The sequence below is a fragment of the Mastacembelus armatus genome, chromosome 22 (genome assembly GCF_900324485.2).
Source record: "Mastacembelus armatus chromosome 22, fMasArm1.2, whole genome shotgun sequence".
NCBI lineage: Eukaryota > Metazoa > Chordata > Actinopteri > Synbranchiformes > Mastacembelidae > Mastacembelus > Mastacembelus armatus.
Window position 1 is genome coordinate 8,597,910 of NC_046654.1, and position 24,199 is coordinate 8,622,108.

The 24,199-nt window shown below is 39.3% G+C and overlaps 5 protein-coding genes across 6 annotated transcripts in view; 2 read left to right on the forward strand and 3 right to left on the reverse strand.

The window, feature by feature from the left end:
* The first annotated feature begins 176 nt into the window (after positions 1–176).
* tmem234 (transmembrane protein 234) lies at positions 177–2,042 on the forward strand. Its single transcript, XM_026310259.1, has 5 exons — positions 177–388; positions 683–834; positions 932–998; positions 1,115–1,207; positions 1,436–2,042. The coding sequence occupies exons 1-5, from the start codon at positions 376–378 to the stop codon at positions 1,540–1,542; spliced, it is 432 nt and encodes a 143-aa protein (XP_026166044.1). The 5' UTR covers positions 177–375; the 3' UTR covers positions 1,543–2,042.
* A 1,694-nt stretch (positions 2,043–3,736) lies between these two features.
* Positions 3,737–8,713, reverse strand: dcdc2b (doublecortin domain containing 2B). Its single transcript, XM_033325028.1, has 10 exons — positions 8,365–8,713; positions 8,153–8,204; positions 6,608–6,678; positions 5,310–5,441; positions 5,070–5,204; positions 4,847–4,886; positions 4,597–4,656; positions 4,295–4,457; positions 4,059–4,168; positions 3,737–3,924 (listed from the first exon to the last, which is right to left on the reverse strand). The coding sequence occupies exons 1-10, from the start codon at positions 8,646–8,648 to the stop codon at positions 3,802–3,804; spliced, it is 1,170 nt and encodes a 389-aa protein (XP_033180919.1). The 5' UTR covers positions 8,649–8,713; the 3' UTR covers positions 3,737–3,801.
* An 806-nt stretch (positions 8,714–9,519) lies between these two features.
* On the reverse strand, positions 9,520–11,362 carry iqcc (IQ motif containing C). Its single transcript, XM_026329613.1, has 5 exons — positions 11,280–11,362; positions 10,932–11,075; positions 10,493–10,856; positions 10,163–10,284; positions 9,520–9,667 (listed from the first exon to the last, which is right to left on the reverse strand). The coding sequence occupies exons 1-5, from the start codon at positions 11,319–11,321 to the stop codon at positions 9,632–9,634; spliced, it is 708 nt and encodes a 235-aa protein (XP_026185398.1). The 5' UTR covers positions 11,322–11,362; the 3' UTR covers positions 9,520–9,631.
* A 29-nt stretch (positions 11,363–11,391) lies between these two features.
* The window catches only part of fancm (FA complementation group M), a 33,248-nt gene continuing 20,440 nt past the window's right edge, over positions 11,392–24,199 (forward strand). For both annotated transcript variants that reach the window (XM_026329350.2, XM_026329425.2), the window contains exons 1-4: positions 11,392–12,376; positions 12,459–12,631; positions 12,968–13,045; positions 13,155–13,313. In XM_026329350.2, the coding sequence (XP_026185135.1) occupies positions 11,638–12,376; positions 12,459–12,631; positions 12,968–13,045; positions 13,155–13,313 (1,149 nt within the window). In that variant the 5' untranslated portion in view covers positions 11,392–11,637. The remainder of the gene's footprint in view (positions 12,377–12,458; positions 12,632–12,967; positions 13,046–13,154; positions 13,314–24,199) is intronic.
* On the reverse strand, positions 14,831–24,162 carry soul3 (heme-binding protein soul3). The gene is made up of 6 exons (XM_026329519.1): positions 23,959–24,162; positions 23,634–23,882; positions 18,680–18,774; positions 17,363–17,504; positions 17,044–17,227; positions 14,831–16,861 (listed from the first exon to the last, which is right to left on the reverse strand). Exons 2-6 carry the CDS (start codon positions 23,872–23,874, stop codon positions 16,690–16,692), a joined length of 834 nt encoding a protein of 277 aa, XP_026185304.1. The 5' UTR covers positions 23,875–23,882; positions 23,959–24,162; the 3' UTR covers positions 14,831–16,689.

Sequence of the window (24,199 nt, forward strand, 5' to 3'; positions counted from 1 at the left end):
AAATAAATATCTTATTTCTAATTGTAGCTGGTCTGTTTCTCGTTGATACGAGGGAGTTCATGTGTGAAACTGGGGTGAAATTATGCTGCAACAGCCGAGAATAAGCAGAAAAACAAAAACACTTATTTTTAAATAAGTCATTGCGCCCTCTGCTGGCACCGTATCGTCCTGCAACACTGAAAAAAACAAAACAAACCCAGGCTGCATTCAAGACGACACGAAAGGTTGCAGAATCTCGTCTTTGAAAAGGTCATTCGCTACATCGCTGGATAATCTGAATGAACAGTATAATATATGTGAAACTATTTGTTATGTATTTATAATGTTGACGAAGAGCTAAACACCTTTGAACGCGAAGGAAGTGCGCCTGTCACGATGGCTGCCGTAGGTGAGTGGCTAACAAGCTAAGTTTCCTTCGTGATTTTAAAGTTTGAGTTTGTATTATGAGGCTATATTTATTTATTTATTCCTAATTATACACGTTAATTTCAGCATTAATGATACTACAGTAGCGCAGATGTAGCTGTCGTTAAGTAGCTAATTGCGACCACGTTACCGGTATTTGCAGCCCTGTAGTTACTGCTCTGGGCACGGCCGCTGACGAACACACAGGTCGAGTAACATTAGTGGATGATACAGGAGAATATGGGGTGTCAGTCTGGTTGTTTGTGGCTTGTTGTAGTGGAGCTGCTGAGTCTGCTGCTGGTGTCAGTGCTCTGGGGCTGCACCAACCCTCTGTTGAAGAGAGGCACAGAGGGCATCGAAAATGTGACCAGGACCAGCAGAGTCTCCCAGCTACTGGCAGAGGTCAAGTTTCTTTTCCTTAACCTCAAGGTAAATCAGATGGTTTCCTGTTTGACATTTCTGTAGGCCACAGTTGAAACCATTATTGCATTAGTTTTAAACCCTCTGCCTTTTTCTTCTTGTCCAGTACCTGGTCCCGTTTCTGCTGAACCAGAGTGGCTCTTTGGTTTTCTATTATACCCTCTCCACCACAGGTGAGACACAAAGACCACACAAAGGGTAGATATCTGGAGGACTGGTCAGATCATGTCATTTTAAAGGAGAGGATGGCTTCATATTCATTACTCCTTTGACTTTTTTTCTTATCCAGAGTTATCCCTTGCTGTTCCTGTGGCCAACTCTCTCACCTTCCTTTGCACGCTGATCACTGGAAAGTTACTGGGTGAAGAGTTTGGAGGCAAACGTAAGTGGCACAGTTTCATTAGCCTGCTTTTCACTACTGTAGCACAGCCAGTCATCTTGATACCCACAAGTCTATGCTGGACAAGACACAATTAGGCAGTTAATTCCCTCCTGTGCATTTCAAGTTCACTTGAAAAACACTGTACTGGTTGTGGTCTGTGTATTTAAATATGCTTTTTTAACATTAATTTTCTGTCATATCCTCCCCCACACACCTCACTCTCTGCAGAGGCTGTCGCAGGGATGTTCCTCACCATGGCTGGCATCACTCTGTGTGTTATAAGCTCCACTGGTGACAAAGACTCTGGGAAGCAGAATACAACCCAGTCTGTGTAATAATGAAGATCAGGATTAAAGTAAATTCTCCTATAAATTCAAGTGCAGGGAACGAAAGAAGGCCAAAGCAGAGGTGGAGCAGTGGGGGGCAATTTAGATTCAGAGACTCCTTAGAGCTACATGGGAGAATTGTGCCTCAATGAGCTCAGCCTGAATCTCAAAAGACATGTTAAGAAACTTTTACACCAAGTTGAAGGGGAATGGGTTCATGTAGGGTTCACCCTAAAGCTGAACTAGATTTATGGCACTCAAATAGAAATCAGTTGGTTGTTAACTTTTACTTGTAAGAACTCTGCTGCCTTGCCATGTGACTGGCATCTGCATAAATACTATAGAGACCACCTACAAAAGAGTCTGGGGTTTGAAGTGGACCAATTAGATGTCCCCTCCTAGTTTAACAGGGACAATTTTGTGACTGCCTTCTGTGCACTGTGGTGTGTGTGGGACACAGGAGAGGACATATTAAAGTTCAGCTTGAGGATAAAGCTGTTTTTCATCTATTTCTTGTCCTCTTTTTCTGCCCAAACTGCCTCGCATTTATGATGTATTACTGAAATAGATACTTATACCATTGTTTAAAAACTCCTTTAGCTGTTTTAAATAACGAGTGACCTTGCATACTCAGTGTTATAGTACAATATTCCCAAATAACATAAATATACGTAGTAAGTTTTTATTGTTACAGTATTTAAATGAAACAAACGCTGTACAGATGACTTTGTTATTGACATATACTGTTTAGCTTGTGATATAGCTGATGTTTTATTGGGTACATGTAAACAGCCTGGATACAATATCATAAACACTAACACATCTTAAAAGCATATGCAAAATCCAATAACAAACATTACCTTTGTGAAGTTTATCATGTTCTGGTTTTATTATCTCAACAACTATCAGATGTATTTTCCTGAAACTGTGCACAGGCATTCATGGTCCCCAGTGGATGAATCCTACCGAATTTGGTGATCCCCTGAATTTTTCTATAGTACCACCATGAAGGTGACATTTATGGTTTTCAGTGTATTGGCTCTTGGATGGATTACCAATGAAATCTGATATACATCTTCATTCACAGAACCTGCTTGACATTAGCATGTAAGGATTGTCACTGAGACTTGTTAACATGTTGATATTAATGTATTGTACTATAGCTTAAAATAATATACAATATATCCACCTGCAATGTTTGTCCTTTTTATCAAAGCATGTTCACATTTTTGTGTCTTAAGTTTGAACATAAATTTATGTTGTTACTTGGCTCATCACTACAATGAAAGTACTATCAATTTAATGATATATCAACCACATAGTTCCTGTTGAAGCTGTAAGCAGTAGTTCATTGGTTATGTGGTGTCTGTGGCTGGTATTCAGGTTTTTAGGGTTATGATGATGAATTCTCTGTTGTCATTATTTACCAGTCGTCCTGATGATGATTCTGCTTTGTTGTGTTTGACGGGGTGTCGTGCGGGGTCTCCTGTTAGAGCAGATGATTAAAAACAGTGTAAAAGAAAAAGCAATCAAGCACAAATGCTCATCTGACCTGACATGGCAATAAGAATGGCGTGCACTGTTTTAGGATGTGAGGTGGGAAACTTGCCTTGTTATTCCCATTCTTTCCCTGATAGGTGGCTGATGGCGATCTTGACGTTGGCTTCAGCTCAGGTTCCTTGTAATGAGACACACATTGATTAAGCTAAATTGTTTTTGTCTATGTGTTGTATGTAAGCAAACCTACATATTGTTCTACACAGTTTGTGACACATGTACTGTACCAGAATCTCAGCAGCAGATTCCTCAGTCCCTACAGAATTTTCAGTCTGTTTCACACTGTTGTGTTGAGAAGACTGCACCTTTGAAAAGGGTGTATTTTCAGGATCAGTTTATATAGAAACTCAAAAGTCCATTTTATTAGGACAAAAATATTTTACCTAGATGTAGCCCCCCCACTCCCACTCACACATACTGTACCTGCTTTCCATCTGTGTGGGTGTTCTCTCTGATGCTGCTCTTTACAATTAGCATGTCTCATGAGAAAAACACAAGCTTTGGTGTGCTCCCTTCTACATGTACAAGTGACATCTGTTTTCGGAATGGTGAGTAAATATTTGTATTTTACTGGAGATTCAAGAATTCTGTATCAGACAGGATTTCAGTCTTTTTGGACTGATTTTTGGTATGCTTCTTGTTTTTTGCTTTTATATAAAAATAAGACAATGTCACATATTCATGATAGATTTTAACTGTCTTACCATAATGTCATCGATAAGCTAAAGTAGCAATAAATATAAAAATTATTTGAATCCTGCCTACCTGCTGTGTGTTGTGCAGAAGGTCATCTGTGTTGTTTAGCTCTTCATCCTCCACTATTTCTGCAACTCTCTTTACATGGAAAACCAGTCAGATTTAGATTTACCTTTGCTTTAGACACATATTTTCAACAGTATATTTAAGTGCAATTTCATTCAGTTATATCAATTGCCCCATGTAGTTATTAGACTGAAATGAGAGTTAACCTGGTCAATAGGAAGCTCTGTAGCTGTGTTTTCATCCTCCTGGACTTCTTCAGCCCCTCGTACCTCCTCTCTCCTCTTTCGTGCTGCTCTTTTAAAGACGCTGGGCTGGACTGTAATAAATAGAAATCAAAAAGCTGCTGCTGCTTCACACATAAAATGTATTATACTCATTTTGCAAAGGAAGATATTTCTATTTCTTAAATATATATACATATAAATTTGGTGGAGCTCCTAACCATCATTTAGTGGCAGTCTTGTTCTTCCTCTATTTTTGCGGATCTTGACCGGCCTGGCAAAGAACATAGATATTTCATCTGCTCCCTCTCTCCTGCTCCTCTGCTGTGTAGCTTGTCGGTTTTCAGCTTCATCTCCTGTCGACTTCACCCTCCGACCATCTGACTGAAATTCAGAAGATACAACTCAAATGTTACATACAGAAAAAAAATGTCCTGTTTGTCTCATGGTTGTGTCAGTACACACCAAACAAATGAACAGTCCCAGTATAGCTCCTGTAGTGTGAATACGACACAGTTTTTACCTCTGGGGAATTGAGGAGAGCTGAGTCACTGTATTGGTCTTCGGGACCTGCTTTCCTGTTCTGAGAAAAACACAGATAAGACCACACTTTTTATTTTTCAGTTTATCTTTTGACATCTGTCATTCAGACCAAACATGTTGGACACAGTAGATCTCCAAATGAACTAAACAAACTGTGAGGTGCTTCATAAGAATGCTGAGACTATTTTTACTGGGTTAGTGGTTTACAGTATACTAAATAGTGACGGTACCTCAGTTCTCCTCAGCAACCTTCTCTTTCCTGGGTAGTATCTAAAAAAAAAAAAAAAACATTATGTGAGGAAATTAAATATAAAAATTGTTGAAATTTTGTTTTGTTCCTATGTCCTCTTACTTGACAGAGTATATTTTATTTTCTACAGCAGAATAGCCAGCACAGATGCACCTAAACACAAATCTTTACACACCCTCACCGAGGACTTTGCATAATAATACCTCTCCTTAGCTTTTGACACCAACAGCTCCACGTAGGGCAGTTTCTTGAACCTCTCCGTTCCCACGGCAACATAGCAGTGCCCAGACTCCAGCTCTCCAGCTGAGGACACAGTGACTCCTTCCAAAGAGCACAACCTGATAAAGCGCAGAGTAGAGAGATATTTCCTGGATTTCTCTCTCTGTTTTTCACAGGCAGCATATATATATATATATATATGTGTGTCTGTCACTGTCACTGACCTGCGCACAGCTCCGGTTCGTAGGCTGACCTTCTCTGAGACTAGACTCAGGATCTGCTCCAGGTCCTGCTGCATGGTCCGAGGGATGATGAATCGAAATGGTGGACACAGTAGATCTCCATTACGGAAAACACTGACCAGAAACATTAAGGAGAGGTTCAGATCTGTCTTAGCCACACTCATATGTGCATTCACATATGAGTTATTAGTTGCTGTGATTGTTTCTCCTGTCTCTACCTGTCATAAGATCATTTTTCTGATGATATTCCAATGAGAAAAGAAGGGGAACAAAATCCACACTCCTTGTTCCGTCAAAAATGCAGTTACAAACTTGTTATTTTAAGGTCACCTTTTTTGTTTCCCTGTGCAGTCAGCAGCCACGATAATAGTTGTGCGAGGCAGCATTTAAATGCTAACTTGTCGTAGTTTAGGATTTCATAATACAAAAAAATTTATAAATAGCACAGAAAAAGAACTTTTGCAAATTTTGGAACTAAATTAACAATTCAGTCAGAAGCAAGCATCAATCTCATTGTGGGACTACTGATCCACAAAATCCAAATCATGAACATTTGTACAAAACTTTGTGCGAGGCCATGTTATTGAAATATTTCACAAGATAAATGAAAAGGTTGTGGGATTGTGAATCCAGAGTTAACAGGATGAGTCCTTTTAGCATGGTGGATATCTGTAACACATTTACAGTCCATTAATAGTTGTTGAAATATTTTCTTCGAAGTTAAAAAGTGCCACCCTGCTGGTGTGTTAGGAGAAAAGTGTGGGAATCAAAGTCAGAAGGATTTATCCTCTGGGGATCATGAATATCTGTATAACATTTTATCACCATTTGTCCATGCATGGTTGTAGAGATGCATGGTTTAGCATGACTAAAAAGGGAAGAGTTTACTCAAAACAAATTAGATTTGGAAAACATATTTGATTTGACTTTGTCTGATGCCTGATTCCCCTTTTAAGCTTTGACTAAACTGTGTCATCAAAGCCAGTATGACCATGACAAACAATTTTAGCATCAACTGTTTCAATATGCAATTGGTCAGGTAGACACTGTTTTAAGAAAGACAGACTAGAAAAGTGTGAACTCTCTTTAAAAGAAAGTCTCAGATACTGTCTAAATGTGCTAAGGATGATTGTGTGTGTGTGTGTGTGTGTGTGTGTGTGCGTGTGTGTGTGTGTGTGTGTGTGTGTGTGTGTGTGTGTGTGTGTGTGTGTGTGTGTGTGTGTGTGTGTGTGTGTGTGTGTGTGTGTGTGGGTGTGTGTGTGTTATTTTGTCCAACTCACTGTATAATGCAAGGTACAGGTATAAACCTCCTCCATTTGGCTGAGACATTTGGCCTCTGGGTTACTTTTGCCTGGAGGGGACATTTAGAAAATAATATTCACGGTGCAGCACAACATCACAATGTCCTCCTTTTCTCACCATTACTGAAAATTCCCTCATCAGATTTACATCACTCTCATTCTGCTTATCAATTACACTGTGCGTCCATCACAGCAAATTCAGTTATCCCAAATGTGTAATGACTGAGTAGCTATTCTGCTCATGTCAGCTCAAGTGCTGCAGCCATGGAAACTACCATCACTTCAAGGCTCGTCTGATGGCACGACAAGCTGTGTCTGATCTGAGGGCCCATCTCAAGCTGTTACCCATGTTGTCCCATATCAATGAAATCTGGAGCTAAAATATGTCTACTTTGGACAACATAGCTGGACAAAATCAAGCAGCTCAGAATAAAACTAGACATTGATCTTATTCCCTTATTGTTTTTACTTTGAAGTGGCAGCCATTTAATGCATTTACAGTCTCTCTGAGCAGAGAAGGAGGTGTGGGATAGTGATTATGTGCTTTAGGCCTGCCCAGGCATGCACAAAGCCCTGATAACACTGTGTGGAAGCATAACTCTTTCTTTTGTCAGCGGGATCAAACACACTCGCATACGGACACACTTCCTGCATTGCTCCACAGCAACCACAATACAAGCATGTAAGAGTTTAAAACTCAAGTCCCAGGCTGAAAAATCTGCTTTTCCAAAAGGCAGACACTCAGGGTGCACACAACTACTATATGCTCTTTTATGTTTTTGCAGGAAAGGAACAGTGATGGCTTAAGACTAAGAGCACACACTGCAACTAAAAAGAAAAAAAAAAAGTGGTTATCCTTGCCAGCTGGTCAGAATACAAAGTGAGTGCTTGTCATTATGAGTGTCTCTGTGTCACACACTTATGTGTTGTTTTTAATTAACTTTGAGTAAATTCTAAAAGATCTTCTACTTGCTTAATATTATAATCCATGTCACTGTACCTTGCCTTCCTTTGAATTTACATAAAAGTTAGCAAATACAAAGAGCTGACTTCAGAGATAGAGAATTCCCTGGTTGAAACTATTTATAACCTCTGTTACACTGGAAATCTCAAATCTCTGACAATATTATAAATTGAATTGGATGCCACATAAGAGCCTCGAAAGGGCACCCTGCAGTGACTATTAGATGGACAGAACAATCATTACCCAATTATTTCTGGTAATTTACCTGACAACCGGTGGCATCAATGTGAGTAAGTGCCAAAGGTGACATGCACACACACAAAGTTTCTCTACTAATGCTAGAATAACAATGTGTTGTCACATCTATAAACAAATATGTGCATGTGTTTGTAACGGAAACTCGTTTTCTCATTGTTATATTTGACTTTGTAGGAGTACAAATGGATCGACTTGATATGAGCACAGTGCAGCCTGGTGGTGCTTTCCTGGGATTAATAACTGATGGGACTGTGCTGTTGGCCTTAAAACGCAGCTGTCCACATGAGAAAATAAAAGCCTACCTGGGTTTCCTCACGGGCAGCATGGTGCTTTTTTATTCCTGTGTTCAGGTAACTGTACATGAAAACAGAAGATAACATTGCATCTCCTTTTTTCAAACACCAAAAAAAGTAAGTTAGATTTCACTCTAAATACATTTACTTTAATTTTAGATTAGAGTTTGTTCAACAAAATGATCCCCAGTATCAACACAGTGAAGTGTCTTTGTACTCACTCCAGTTTCTTAAACCTTTCAAAGCCAGCAGCAACATACTGAGCTCCTGTCTGAATGTCCTGCAGGTCAGTGACCCGGTGGCCCTGCCTTGGGGTGTACAGGGTCCTGATGGCAAGTGGAGCACCAATGCTTTGGGTCACTTCATTCAGGAAGGCCTCCATAGTGACCACCTGTCGCTGGTTGATCACAAACCTCCGTCCACTGTAGAAGGGGTCTCCATTCCTATACACCATCACACTCTTCACTGGAGGCAGAAGAGTTGTGGCTGCAGTGCTGGCAGCCATCTCTGAGCCAGCTGTCAGAGTCCACGCACAAATAGGCTGTAAGTGTTTTTGAATGCACTCTCACTCACACACACACACACAATTCTCGACACCATAAATTTCCTTCACTAAACCTAGAGCTGTAGTACCACAGGCTTTGGCTCACATTTGTTTAACAAATACACATTAAAACAGACACATAGTAAATGAGCTTTGATCCACAGACACTGCTCAGTCACTCACAAGCCTGGTGGTGGATGAAGCAGGGAAATCGCAAAATTGAAGGTAAAATCAGTTCCTTCTGTTGTGGTGGTCTGTCTGGACTCTCACTCACCACATTCTGCTCCTCTCTATCTCCCTAACGCACACACTCCACTGACGGCGGTGAGTATTTCCTGGTTGCTATGGCAGCATGGCCAGCAATGGCTGGCTTTGTGGACCAAACCATCGGCAGCAACCACAACAAAAGGGACAGGCAGAGGACTGGAGAATGGGTGGATCGCTGTGTTGTAAGCTGAATCAATATGATAACCTCTACACCCAGCTGTCCATATTTTCCAAAAAATAACAAGCCCCTACATATTAGCAGTACCAAGCAAGTGCAAGACCCAGCATTATTAAAATTTCTCAAAAGTGAATCTTTTTAGATTTAACAAACATGAAATATTTTTTAGAAAAAAACAATTTTAAGAACCGAACAATACAAATTTTACTCTTTTGTAGCCTTTAAATGTAGCCTTCCTTGGGTGCTCTTTAGTTGGAAAGAAACAAGAAACAACAAGCTTGTTTAGACCCAATGATCCTCCACTGAATTTGTTTAAATAAAGCTTTTCTCCTACTGAAGACGATTTTGGAAACGCATTCTTTATTCATTTTTACATTAACATACACAACATAATACAACAGGATGCACAATATACAATTTTTTTCCCTCAAATACATAATACAGTTTTTAAATACAATTGTTTTTACAAAGTTGTGACTGTCAACAGTCATAACTACTGTCAGGATACGCTCAGACTATCCTTAAGTGACAGGTACTACAGAGGAGAGAAAGAAAGAAAAATCAATCATTAGAAATACATTTTCTGTTGCAAAGTTCCACCCTGTAATGATATGGTTAGTCAAGCACTTTCAGATCTTCTAAACAATGTGATTATGTAGTTGAAATTATAATTTACATATTTGTAAATGTTTTAAGTTGTAATTTATATTTAATGTTCTCTCAGCACATTACTCCATATCTTAGCATATTTGATCCCTTTAGTCAGTAAGTAACTTCTTGCTCTAATACAAATTTGACTATTATATACTACTATCATTATTATACTACTATCATTATTATTATTATTATTGTCCTTCTGATACTTGCAGGTATCTCTTCTGTGAGAAATGCTACATCTTGGGGAAGTGTTGTACTGACTTATTTTTGAGGTCACTAAATAAATTTTGTCTTGCAGCAGAAGCAATTTTCTTACAGCAGGAGACTGTCACTTTAGAATTAATGTCAGGAAACTCTACATCTTTCCCTTTACCTTTTTCCTGCTGTCTATGGCCTGTTGGAGCCAGACTAGCTCCATGGTCAGAGTGTTTCTATGGAGACGCAGGTCATCTGGGGTACAGGGCACCTCCTGAGCCAAGCAGTACTGCTGGGAACCTGAAGGAGAGATCGCAAAATCAAAATGACTGATGAGGACTTCTTACTACAGTAGAAAAATCTGTTTCCAAACAGACATATTAAACTAGTTTCACAAAGAGGTCCATCTGTCTATGTACATCAGGAAGTTACTGCTGATGATCAAAATGTTTAAAACACATTGTATATACCCAAAAGAAGCAGGCATCAGCAGTATTATGTGTCACACCTTTGTGAGAGTGACTGTAGTTCATCTCTTGGTCCAAACTGCTCCAGATGCTGGTGGAGTCTTCTGTGCTGTCCATCATCCCCCTGTCTTTATCTTCATCCTGGTTCCTCACTTCCATCTGTTTCTGACCCTCCTCATCTCTTCCCACATGGCTGCTGAGGAAACAGTCCCTGGAAGGACTAGCTTGACCTTTGCTTTGTGAATCATCTCTCTCAGCTTCTGTCTTCTCTAGGACATGCTGATCTCTTCCTCGCTCCTGTGGCAAGGCTCTTACTGTTACTGGGCTATGTGGACTGGCACTGACCTTTAGTCCAGGATCTGATGGCTTGCTGGAAAAGCTGCTGGGTCGTAGGAATGGACCGTGCTGACGACGTATGAACAAAAGCATGAGATATTCATCGAGAAGCTGGTTAAATCACACTCAGTTACAGTTACTTACAGTGTCTGCGAAGTGGGGCATGGGTATGACCGTGTCCTTCCACTCTACATGGGACAAGCTCCCATCTATCTCCTTTACGATGTCTTCAAAATCTCGTCTTGCACGACAGACTTCGTTTCTCACCAAGTATCCACGTGCAAATGCCTACGGAAGAGAGGAGTGTAACTATAGTAACGGTTACTTCAGTACTAACGACCTTAGCCACCTTTAGCACCTTTCCCAGAGTTAGCAAAAATAGCTAAACAGTTCTAGCTAGCAGGTAACTTCTAACTGTGAATTACTGCAGGTATAAAGATGATATTCGGTACTGTACAGCTTGGCAACGAGATAATGTAATTTGGTTATTACCTGAAAACAGCTGAGTATCTTCTCCCACTTGCTTCGGTCCATTGCTATGGTAACGTGACAGCGTTGCCGCAAAAGCGGGAAATTAACTCAACCTTTTGATTTTGTTCCGGTGTCAAGATAAAAAAAATAAAAGCTTGCCCTTCTGAAACGTAACCGCGTACGTATAATATTTCAGCCTTTCGCCTCGCACGTTGCCATGAATAAAATGCATTTACATTTTTACAGTAGAAACTATTCAAATTACCGAAACAACTCTGGAAACAACTCGCTATCTAGGTGGTGTTGTATCTTGAAAAAACGTAGCCGGAAGTGATCGTCTGCTTGTATATTCGGTTTGAAATGTCGCTGCTCATATTACATGCTGTCTCGAAGTTTTGCGCCACAGCTAATGAAAATGAATAGTGGTTCAAATCAGATGACTTTGTTTCAGACATGGGGTGCCTCCCTTTCCCAAAACAAAGTTGCTCCGACGAAAAAAGATGGTAAGAAATCCGCTGTACGCCGCAGAACAACCCCAAGCAGCACTGCACGGGGAGCTAACGTTACTGCATTTCCACCTCGAAATCCTTTATGGACTGAAATAGGCCAGGGGTCCACATTCACATCAGATACCCCAGCGAGGACAGAGGATCCCATACCTGCTTATGAAGAGGACGACGATGATCTAATGGTGGTCGCTGTCTATGAAGCTGAAAAGAACCTGCATCTTGATAATGCAAACTTTTTTCAAGATGACAACCCTGTAGGGACAGAGAGCAGCGCCCTCTCTCCCATCCCATCAGGTGGACAGACATATCCAGACTTCCCTGGCTTTGACAACTCTTCAGCTAAGGTATGGATCTACCCCACCAACTACCCCATCAGAGAGTACCAGCTAAAGATATCAGAGGCTGCCCTGTTTCAGAACACACTGGTGTGTCTCCCCACTGGTCTGGGAAAGACATTCATAGCCTCTGTGGTTATGTACAACTTCTACCGCTGGTATCCATCTGGGAAGATTATATTTATGGCTCCCACGAAACCCCTGGTTGCACAACAGATCGAGGCCTGTTACAAAGTAATGGGGATCCCACAGGCACACATGGCTGAGCTGACAGGTAAGAAAACAATGACAAAAATCATGACACTCATCTTGCCTGATTTAAGCACAATTTTCAAGACTGCTCTACCATTTCACAGGTAGCACAGCAGCAAAGCAGAGACAGGAGGTGTGGAGGTCCAAGCGTGTCTTCTTCCTCACCCCTCAAGTCATGGTGAATGATTTGTCTAGAAACACTTGCCCAGCTGACCAGGTCAAGTGTGTTGTGATCGATGAAGCCCACAAGGCTCTGGGCAACCATGCCTACTGCCAGGTACAGAAACCTTCCAGTGATAATCATAACAGTGCTGGGAATCACTTATACAGTATATGCTGCATTCTAGATTTAGAGGCTGTAAATGTTAAATGTGCTATGATTGACTTTCAAATAATCCTGTACCAAAAATAATTTGAATATGAACTCTCACTTTTTTCAAGATTGAAATGTTGCTCTTAAAATCCTTTCTTCACAGAGAATTAAGGCTTTAGTCAGATTGAGAGCAGCAAGTTTTTATAAGGAGATTAATTTTGTGTGCTCAATCAAAATGTAGCCAGCACATTGGTTAAATGTGCTGAGGTGTCCTGTGTTTGCTTTCCCCCTGTTATGTAGGTTATCAGGCAACTCGGCAGCCAGACTCTGCAATTCCGTGTCCTGGCTCTCAGTGCCACTCCAGGGGGAGATACAAAGGTGAGAAGAATAAACCTTTTTGTCTCTTTGAACAAGTGTGACCTCAAAATAATTTCTTCTTTAACTGTTCTCATGCTTCATCCTCTCCTTTCTTACTCTATCTGTGCAGTCGGTGCAGTCAGTGATCTTAAATTTGCTAATCTCCCATATTGAGCTGCGTTCAGAAGAAAGCCCAGACATCCAGGCCCATTCCCACCAGCGCAGTGTGGAGAAAGTGGTGGTTCCTTTTGGAGATGTCCTGTCTGCTCACCAGGCGCGCTACCTGCAGGTAGGCCTATGGGTGATGTACTGTATAATCTTTTGAAAAAACTATTGTTACTGATTTTATTTATTTAGTTTTACAAAGTATTTAAGTGTTTTACTTAATCAGAGTTTAGGAGATGTGGGAAAGGATAAAGGTGTTTATACAGTGCCAAGCAACACAAAGTTCTTTCTTTTTGATACCAAAACTACTTATTAGCACTATTTTTATTTATGTTTAAGTGAGTCTTGCCAGTAGACAAGCACACTCAGGCTTCACATTTTATACATAATTTTTACCCTGTTGGTCGTATTTGTTTCAGTTTGATGACTAAGTGTAGCGGTTGTGTTTTTGGTGCTTTGCTCCCACCTTGTGGTTAGTTTATTTTTGTACAAATCCTTCTGTCGTCTCTTTTCCCTTGCTGTGTGGTTCTTACTGACTCAGGTAATATTAAATGGACTGGTTTGGCTGGAAAGCAGCATTCTAATAGAATCTTTAGTCTGGCTTTCTGTGTTGGTATGCTTACTGAGTTACTAACTGATCCTACAAGTTCTTGCATACTTTACTGTAAATGTGCAGCTACATTTAATAATTCTCAGCTGGCTGAACAGCTGGAATGTGACACCTGCATTTTAAAGTTTAGATATGTATACTAGATCTTTTTTCCTTCTTCAATGCCTTGAATTGTTAGTTGTGGGAGTTTACTGACCTTCATTTTTCATCTTCTCTTCATATTACCCCCTGACTGAAAGGCATCTGCAACCTGCTTGTTAACCTTTACACCTGACTCCTCTCTCTTAATTTGATCAGACAGAACACAAAATAGAGATAACACCGTACTCATGTGTAAAATGAGCTTTGCAGTCAATCAAGCAGAAATGAATGATGATTATAAAATGAGTCAGTCATGCATAGAGGGTTTTTGAACTGTATGCGTTTTTGTCGGGTTTTGGCCCATTTTAGCAGACATTAAAATTATTAATAACTGCATATTTTGTCTGAACAAAAGATGCAGTGTAATTGGCATCAGGTAACATGTGGTGAATTATCTAGTTTTATTCAGCCACAAAAGTACTGAAGTAGCCTCCTCTCCTCTCGTGCCTCTGTGCTGTGATTTTGATTGAGTATGTGTGGAGGTTTTATAGACAATGCATGTAATGCCAGTGAACATCTAGGCCACTGTCTAGTGCTGCGATATCCATCGTAAAATTTAAAACTGTGTTGTGTTGTAATAAAAGCTGATGGTGCAATTAGGGGCTGGGGTTTTAGGCCTTATGAGTTTGTTCATATCGATTTCCTGTTATTTGTTTAAACAAACAAAAAAGGAATTATTTTCAGTTGTTATCTTCCAACACACAAATTCTGTTTATTTCATGTTTTTGATTACTAATCAGTCCTACTCTCTCCCAGATTTTGTAGCATCTACACTGTACTTATTCATATATACTAAAGACATGCACATTTCCTTAGTCATATTTCCAGAATTGTCTAAAACACATATTGTGTGTATGTGCCCAGTAAAACAAGCAAACTAGATTTTGAAAGACAGGAGAGAAGCACATTATAATTGAACAAAGAAAACCACAATAGTTCATTTTTTTCACAGTAAAACACACTTTGCAAGACACTAAAAAATAAGCAGAAAGAAAGGAAAACACATTTAATACTCACATTTGATGATCCCATAAAACCAAGCTCTCAAAGGGAAACCCAACCTACATGTATCGTGGTTTGGCAAACATTTACACCTGACTGTCGTCGTATCATATTATATCAACTCTTTGGATTCGGATGTCTTCATGTCAGCCAAACTACGAACGACTTTAAGAATGGGCAGCTTCGTATCCCAATACGAACTTTCCTAACTGTCAAATTCTTCACTATAGTGGCATAAATAAGATATAACCTGCTTTTTTTCCTATCACTTTTTGCTGAATTTTACTTTTACACATATTTAAAAGACCTCAAAAGCTGCCTGTCTCATTGTTTCATATAAGCCTTCTGTTCAGGTAAAAATCCTCACACAGTGATAATTTGGCTAGCTCACTTCCAGTTTTATTTCACTATCACCCAAAGCAAATATAAATTCAACCAGACGTAGCTGGGTTGACACTTTGCTTTTGCTGCATTGCATGGGTATATTTTATTTTAAAACAGTGAAGACTGACATAAATAATTCTTCTGACTTTATAAACTCTTCTTAGATTGGTCATAGAACATGAAAAAGCTCTAAGTAAAACTAAATTTAACTTTCATAGATTGAAAAAATATATAATCACAGTAGATATTCATTGTCCTCTATTTTTCTATTTAGCAGCAGTGGCATTTGAAATGCAGTAGTGAATGCATACAAACTAACATTGACACAGAATAGCAGGTAGCAAGAGCATCAGAGTTACATAGGTAGTGATTTTTAGAGACTTCAAACATGAGGAATGCATTGCATCATATTATGAAGAGAAAAGTACTTATATAATATGTTATAATTGTCAATCAGCAGTAAAACCAGTGACAGGTTTTTCAATCTTTCAAGTGTGACATTTGTTTTCACTCTCACTGAAGCTGTGCATCCTTACACATATACACATGAAAATATTATCTTCATATGTGTTTGTTTTCTAAACACCTGTTGTGTTGAGCTTATTTATGGTAAAGCAACCAATTCTGGTCTGGATGTTATTAGGTTGTGCTGCAACACACCACTTCTGCAACTCAGTGCAACCTTAGACTGAATTAAGTTAGTGGCATTGTGAAGCAGAATTCACCAAGCGTTGGATTGTTCACCCACTAATAGGGAACGTGAGCTGGGATTAGACCGTTGTGAGACAGGTTAGTTTTACCCTACTGATGATGTGTTGTTGCAATAGTAATTGGCATCATGTAACATGTGGTGAATTATCTAGTCCAGAAATAAATAAACAGCATGCTAAAGAAAGTTGTTGTTGTGCACTGACCTTCACTACAAGGTCAGTGCACTGGAAGTGTGTTTCTGTTGTAGACAAGACACACACTCATGTTTCTGACATTAGCCAAGAGTTACAAGACGGCACTGTGCCTAGGACCAGTCTGAGATACCTCAATGGAATTGCAGGAGATCAACAACATCTGAACTGTGGCTGCGAGAGTATGGCAGTGTTTTTTTTTTTTTGTTCACTTCTTATAAGTGAAATAAGAATCTAAAATGAACAGAAATTAAAATTCAGTAAGGGCACTGTAAGGGCTATGTTTTAAAATCATCCCCCAGCTGCTGAGTGTGCTGGACTGGTGGTCATTTCAGCTATAGGTGGTGACTGAAGAGGACCTACGAAAATGGTTCTGAGGTTGTAGCTGGGCTGAGGCAATGTAATGGGAACCTTTATGAGGCTCAGGGTTAACAGATAGGATGCTGCATACTCCTCGTCACTCAGTGTCGTTCTAGGAACCAGATCTCATTCTGACGGTTGCTGTGAGCTGGGTTGGTGTAGCCAGCCACGATAAAAGAGTCATTGATACACACACCAGGGGAGTCTAGCAGCTCTGCCAGAGTGTTGATCTGGTTTATGATAGTCACGTCATTGGTTGGCCCGGTGAAGGGCCTGGAGGAAGAAGAAGGAAACACCATGCTTGAGTATTAGGCATTAAAACTGCTATGCAGAAAAAAACAAGCCAACAAGTCAATTCTAGTCTTACTGATCAGTGTTATCGATTAGTACTGGCAGGGAGAGGGAGTTAATTTATTACAGAAGAAATAGTCATTTGCATTTTATTCTCTACTGACCTTGTGTATACAATAGTGGCAGGCCAGATCTCTATGACAATGTCATTGTCATAAGGTTGTGGTGGCTGGGCCTGATGCTCAATGGGAAGGTAGTATGCCACAGTCACATCACGAGAGATCACTGAATGGTTCTCATCTGTGTGCACCACTGTCACAATGGGAAGTGTCATGCCCAAGTAGTCACCTAAATAAAGAAAATTGTTATTATTACTTTTCAGGCTTTGAAATGATAGGCAGGAAATGAATTGGAAGACAAAGCTGAGATTCAGAAGGCCAGACCTGGTTGGTGTGTGAAATGGTTGCCTGCTTGTAGACATACCTAGAGAGTTCTGTTGGCATATGTATCTCATTATCCTCATAAAACCATAGCAGATGCTCTGCTCGTAAGTATCCTCATGCATTGTTATACAAGCCCAGTGACCCTTTTCGTAGTGGCGCTTCTCATAGAGCAGTTCCCCACACTAAAAAAGTACAGTTAACAAGAAGACAGAGTTAGAACCTAAACAGCTTGTGACTACTCTAGAGATGAAGTCTCCTTATAAAAATTTCCTGTAGCATTTTCTCTTTTTAAGTGGAGAATGGCATCAAGATGGCACTGGCAAATGTTAAAGCTAAATGCATCCTACAAAACAACCATCTCACACAACCTCTGATACTTCCAGTGAAAAACATTCAGCTATAAAATAGCTGTAAAATTACCTGTATGATATCTTTACTTTACTGATAAATATTTAGATACTGATGTAATGTAAGGTTGCAGGCTTAAAATGTATTATTCTGTGAGTCTGGTTTATTTGGACGTGCCTGTGCTCTGTGACCACTGCAGTTCAGTTGACCTTATGGTTCAAGGCTGCTTGCTGTCAATGTGCTGTGCTTTTAAAGGCACTGAGATACTGCTCTAAAAATACGGTGTCGTGATTGTCCTTTGCTTAACTGGAGTCTTCAGCCAAGTTTTAATGAACTAATTAATTCAAGTTAAACCAATTAGCCCTCTTTATTTATATGTCCCCTAAGGAATTTAAATGGCTTATTGTATTGGGTGACATGATCTTTTCGAAAGTAAATAGCTGACCCCTACTCACACTGGAGTTCTATATGTGATCATGGACAAATCACAATGTTCGTTGAGCTTTTAAATTATTTTGTGCTTATCAAGATGCTTGATCTATAGTACAGTTTGGAGAGATGCTGTTCCGTGTATGTCAGTATTATGAAATCTATTTGTTTTTGGTGAGAACATAAAGATCATTACCTAGGCATGAAAGCATTCAGGCCTAATCTATGAATTTATGTCTACATACCCACTGATTCATGTACCTTAAAGTTGTTTTTACTATCATCATTTTATCACTCCCAGTTGGGCATTTTGCTTTTAATTTGAGTTTCTTACATCCAGAAGTTGACAGTCATTTGGCCTTGTAGGATAAACTAGGTTTTTTAGCTGCTACTTTTCAAAGAAAGGGTCCTCATGCAAGGTCTTCATTTTGATGTTTTTGATGATGATTTCTGCATTAAACTTGGTTGTTGCTAAGCAAGGTTTTCCTTGTTCCTACAGAATATGAAAATGTGCTACTTAGAATAAGGATATATACTAGATCATTTGTCATAGCCACATTAGTAAAACTCATATAGTTACCTTTTCTTTCCGTGTGAGGACGGTGAAACGCACATGTTCCCTGTGACTGCGTCCTTGGTTGTTGCTGGTTAGCTGTTGAATGGGTTCAGCCATATCTGTAAACAGTCAAAGAAGCAATACTTGCTCAGTTTAAACCATGTTCCAAAAAGAAAGTGACTCAAGTAAATCATTTTCATAACAGCAACAAAACGTTTTTGTGTTGGACACAGCAAAAAACCCTGAATCAGATGCCAACTTTGACTGTACACTAGTCAAAGAATGAAAGCAGATGTATTTTAGCCAGCAAATACAGTTAATACCTCCTTTCTTGATATTTTGTGTAGTGGACCAGTCGTCTAAGGCAATTAACACAGCTAAAAACAGGCCACCTTTCCTATGATCGTCACATATTTACAGCGTAATACGCTTCCATACAGCTTTATGCTATGTGCGTCATAGATACACTTGCAGTCTTCTGTCTCTAACCCATATAATACAGCCTCACTAGTAATCTGCTGGCAGGCGGTGTTAGTAGTGTGTATGAGAAGAGGCTGCCAGATGGGTAGAGCACTGTGCCAGGATGTCACAGAGTGTAATGTTTATTAAAGCTGATGGAGAGAACACTGAGTAAAGCTGCCGGAGGCCAGGTATGGACTAGTATTAACAGAGGGAAACTACAACATTAGCCAACGCTGCTGAAACTGACCACATCAACATTTTTGTGAAACTTTGCGCTATTTTTCTGTCAACAACTTATTGAGCATGTCTTGAGCAACTTTTGTTTATTTACACTTATATTACAGATCTAATAATTTAGCTGCACATGCTTAAAATAAATGTAGTGTGGACCCAAATATAACAATAGCATAATACTGCAAGAGGGCTGATTAGACAACAAAACAAAAAAACTTGTTAGTGTTAAACATTAAAACCATAAACACACACATACTTTTTCGTGATGATGATGCCCATGTTGTCTGATTAAATAATGGCATTGTGTTCTACTGTTGAACCATCAAATACATGGCACTCAGAGTGAACCCAATTCAATCAGATTTTGTCAATCAGTACCATGGAGGACAACTGGGTCAGAGGATATTTGGTATTTATGTGATCAATCATTTGACAATGAACAAAGCACTTATTTGGGTTATGGGTAGTGTGAGAGTGTACATCTAAACTCATTTATTAGGATCTCATGAAATCAAGGCTACAGTGCAAACTTGTCTGTGACTCGTGTTCACGAGTTTCTATGGGACAACCTCTTTTAGTGTTGATAGTGAACAGTCAACACTTGATTTTATACCCAGGCTTTTATAATCAGTGCAGTGAAATACCTATTCAGCCTAGCCTGTCTTCCACTACCCTCTGCTCTGCAGAGGTTTTTTTCTATTCATACTGTTTTCTAAAAATAATTGACGCAAAATTTGAGGTATTTTGTTGCTCAACAGCTTAATCCTCACTTCCTGAACTTGCTATTGTGTGAAGTTTAATCCAAGTGTTTAACAAATTTCAGATTTCAAAAGCAGATTTGGTACAGACGAAATGCTCTGTTGGCATGTCTCACCTTTCAGAAAGATCACTGAAGTGATGAATTTATATAAATACACATATTAGAATATAGGACTGTGAAACAACAACAAACCTACAAACAGGTTAATATAGCTGTCAATAGTAATTGGTGAATGTACTCTTTGTTTTGGGTGTGTCTATTTTTACATTGCCATCTTAGACTTTGACGTGTTAACTGCCCTGTATAGTCAACAACCAGTTACAATGGCACTTATGCTAAAGCTTCAAACACTCTTGTACCCTGCTCTTCAATTTGAAGATTCTTGGGTGCGGTAAGCTGCTGTCAAATAGAAAAAGAATTGTTGTCAATATTTATGAAAGGAGACTTAAGACTTAATGTCTTCATGCATCCAAATTATTTAAGGATAATCTGATATACTTTGCCACCTTTGTTTTCCAGTAAAGTAAAATCTTACAGCCTACAAAGAGCTTTTATAGCGTAACAATAGGTTGTACAGCAATAGTAACAGATATAGGTACACCACATTTATTTTTACAGCCACCTAGTTAGCTGGAGGCTGCAATTATCATTGTTGCCATGGTTATTAATTTAACAATATAGGTGGTATCTCTCTAAGGTACCTTGGCCTGTGTCCTTAGCTACATTACTGTAGCAGCTCTAGCACCGGTACAGGCTATCCCACTGAGTCAGAAAGTGCCAGCAAGTGATTTCATACAGAGTCCTCAATTAGTGCTGTGGCAAGAGGAAGGACGATACGTCTATGTTACTGGATTCTCAGTGGGATATTTACTTTATTTAATGGTTTCTGCCATACAAGGAAAAGTTAGATTTCTTAAGTAGGTTTTAAAAAGAATGTATTTATTTAAGTTTAACTAATCTGAACTGGTGTATTTTATTACCCAAATTAAATGCAGAGACTCTGAATGGAAGTACAGACCACCTGAGAACATGCATGTTTGCACTCTTGATACTGCAGCGGTGCCGACAGAAGCTCAAATCGCACACTGAGTTGGTCTACTGAAGGCCATTTTTTCATTCCAGGGGTTGCAAAGCCTTTGAACATTAAGCTGTCCTGAGCACATTCCAGGCAGCCTGCAGATACATCACGCATGCACAAAGACATACTAACACACAGACATGTCCACACAGTCACAGGGGTGAGCACAGGACATATCACTGACTAAATATATTATAAATATAAATATATAAACTTATGTAGTGCAGTGTTCAAATGTGAGATATTTGTAATTATGTGAGGCCAACATTTTCATTCCAGAAAGCAAGTGAAGTGAAAACTCAAAGTAAATTAACCCTGACTCCTGTCAAGTCTGCAAAGCTGTCAGACAAGCCGGTTCATTTCCGCATTTATACGGTTCATATCAAACACACTGATCAGAGCGCATTCATTTTCAAGTTTGTGTCAGGAGAAGCAGATAAAAATCTTCATTAGACAGCAGCCAAAATGTATCTTAGTGACATACTTTTATGATCAGTCAGTCAGTGGGAGGACAGCGAGCTCTCCTCACATCTACATTGTGGATTTTTTTTAAGTTTTGCATGTTGAGAATAAAGTTAAAATGGTGAGATCAAACACAAATTATAATGTTGAGTACTATAATGATTTGCAGGTGAAATGTAGCTTACTTGTTAAAATTGCATTGTTTGAAATCAAAACCACTGTTGAAATAAAACCACTAAGTAATAGTAATATTTCTTCAACGTACCAAATAATAAAAGTTATAATAATGGAACTGTACAGTATGCATTACCCGTTTATACGATGTTCTTATATTTCATTTAGAGTTGCTGCCAGATGCTTTTAGCCTTTGGATTGCACCTAAATGAGTATAAAATGTAGTCACATCGACAACTACTTTTCATCTGTAGACTACTGTTAAAAGAAACAAGGTGTATTAAGTGTTAAATTATAAGAAATAAACACATAAAGTGTGTTTTTCAAACGTATGCATTGACTCAAGCAGCAGTTCTCTCCTACACCAATTACCTCACCTTTGCTGTTGCAGCTGTCGCTTTTCCTTCCAAAAATTTGTTCATGTTTTCAAGACTGCATAACGTCTGTGTAACGCGTATCAGTTCAATTTTATATTTGAGACAAGACAAATAAAAAGTTGAAAAATTGAATTAAATTTTCTAAAATCCTATTTGTCATTTGTTAGACCAGTGTAAAATTGTTTTTTAACTTGATTTTTCAATTTTCTATCCATGAAATATCTCATGGAAAAACAGAAAATTGAAAAATGAAAGTATTTTTCATTTTGCACGAGAATGTCTGATTCCACTTGTGTAAAGAACGTAGACCTATTTTTTTTTTCTCCATTGCCAGAGTGAATCGTTGTATCTGACCTTAATTGAAGATAGCTTTTTATTGTCTTCGTGCACACGGTTAACTCAGAGTTATTCAGCTCAGAGTTGACTGAACTAACTCTGATCAGCTTCCTATCTCAGGGTTTATAAAACTTGCTTTCTGGAATACACTTGTAATTTCCTCTGAGAGGCCAATATTTATCAATAATCTGAAAAACCAATGATGGATTATGGCGATTCTGTCTTCCAGTAAATATGACAGAAGCTTTTGTGTTAAACCAGTAACTTTAGTAAAAGCCAATTGCATTAAATCACGTTTATTATTATTTGACAGCTAGTCTTTGTTTACTGACCAAAATTATTAATCTCTTAACCATACTTCAGTATTGCTTCTTTAGTATTCAACCTTACCTCTAAAGTAAGGCCACTATTGTAATATATTTATAATGTCTTTGATATTGTACTGTCCTATTAGAATATTTTCACCTTGAATATTTAATTGATACTGTAAATAACTGTGGTCCTTTACTGTCTGTGCAACAGGTTTAAGTGTGACAAAGGACGTTTTTCAGGTTACATGGCTTCAAAGTGTATATGCAATTGACAAAGAAACATATGTGGCAGTTAAAGTACTGTGGGGCCCAACACATATCCCCTCCCAGCAGCCCTGGTAGTCCCAAGGGCACTCCTGAGAAAACAGGAGTGTGTGTGTTGTTGCTACTGTACAACAGTTTGGCCCTTTATATTACATCCTCTCTGTATGTCAGAGATGTGAGTTTTTTTTTTTTTAACCTGTCTTTGCATTTAATGTAGAAACATTTTAACAGCTATACAGTTTTATAGTTCAAACATTGTCGATTGAAGGGGCAGGCGATGTGTGGTCCTGGCTGGAACTTGTTGATTATATTAGAAACTACAATGTACATGGTAATGCGCCATAAAGAGGCTGAGCCGGGTAACATAACCAAAGTCAAAGATGTCCCCAGTTGTTGTGTTTACTTGTCGAAAAATAAAGTTGGGCAACAACAACAATAACTGTGTTGTTACTGCTCGCTACATAAACATACTCGTTGGGGTTTTCTGCCATAACACTGGTTGTTATTGTTATTTTTTTACCTTGAGAAACTTCCACCTGGTGTCCTCTCGCTACGTCCTGCCAGTAATGCAGCAGTCGGTCGGAATCTTCGTCTTCCTCCATGGTTCCTCCTCCTTCTTCCAGGCTGCCGTTGCCCGAGTCCGACATCTGGTCCTCCGTGAAAGACTCCAAGTCCTCCAGCGTGATCCTGCCGTGAGGGTCGGTCCCGCTGCCGTCACCACCGCCACCGCCGCCGCTCATCTGACAGCCACCTCGGTCCATTTCTGCTCCTAAGACCCAGAAAATACCTTAGACCGTTTGCTGAAAACACTAAAAAGCACTTATGAGTGTGTTTACGCTTCGTACATGTGCCGGTGTTTTTCTTCTTCAGACCCCGGTAGGACAAGCGTTACTTTGTGGTGAGCAAACCAGGCACTACGAAGCTTTTCCCAACATTTAAATAGATTGTCTTTCGCGGCGTAATATGTGGCTTAAACGAGCCAAACTCAATTACCGAGAATGTTATTTATTAACCCACTGACCAAACAAGAAGCCACCTCCTTAGCCTGTGCAAAGCAGCGTAAACGCGCTATTTATACGGGATGAG

Bases quoted from the DNA above. Each gene is read 5' to 3' on its own strand.
- tmem234 (XM_026310259.1), top strand. The intron at 835-931 runs GTAAATCAGATG...CTTCTTGTCCAG, and splicing joins TTCTTTTCCTTAACCTCAAG to TACCTGGTCCCGTTTCTGCT. The intron at 1,208-1,435 runs GTAAGTGGCACA...CACTCTCTGCAG, and splicing joins TGAAGAGTTTGGAGGCAAAC to AGGCTGTCGCAGGGATGTTC.
- dcdc2b (XM_033325028.1), bottom strand. From the start codon at position 8,648: ATGGCTGCCAGCACTGCAGCCACAACTCTTCTGCCTCCAGTGAAGAGT. The intron at 4,458-4,596 runs GTAAAAACTGTG...TCTGAATTTCAG, and splicing joins CTCTCCTCAATTCCCCAGAG to TCAGATGGTCGGAGGGTGAA. The intron at 3,925-4,058 runs GTTAACTCTCAT...TTCCATGTAAAG, and splicing joins CAGAGCTTCCTATTGACCAG to AGAGTTGCAGAAATAGTGGA.
- iqcc (XM_026329613.1), bottom strand. From the start codon at position 11,321: ATGGACCGAAGCAAGTGGGAGAAGATACTCAGCTGTTTTCAG. The intron at 11,076-11,279 runs GTAATAACCAAA...TCTCTTCCGTAG, and splicing joins AGATACTCAGCTGTTTTCAG to GCATTTGCACGTGGATACTT. The intron at 9,668-10,162 runs GTAAAGGGAAAG...TCTCCTCTGTAG, and splicing joins CCATAGACAGCAGGAAAAAG to TACCTGTCACTTAAGGATAG.
- soul3 (XM_026329519.1), bottom strand. From the start codon at position 23,874: ATGGACCGAGGTGGCTGTCAGATGAGCGGCGGCGGTGGCGGTGGTGAC. The intron at 17,505-18,679 runs GTAACTATATGA...GTACTTTTTTAG, and splicing joins TCCTCACACGGAAAGAAAAG to TGTGGGGAACTGCTCTATGA. The intron at 17,228-17,362 runs GTATGTCTACAA...TTCTTTATTTAG, and splicing joins ATGCCAACAGAACTCTCTAG to GTGACTACTTGGGCATGACA.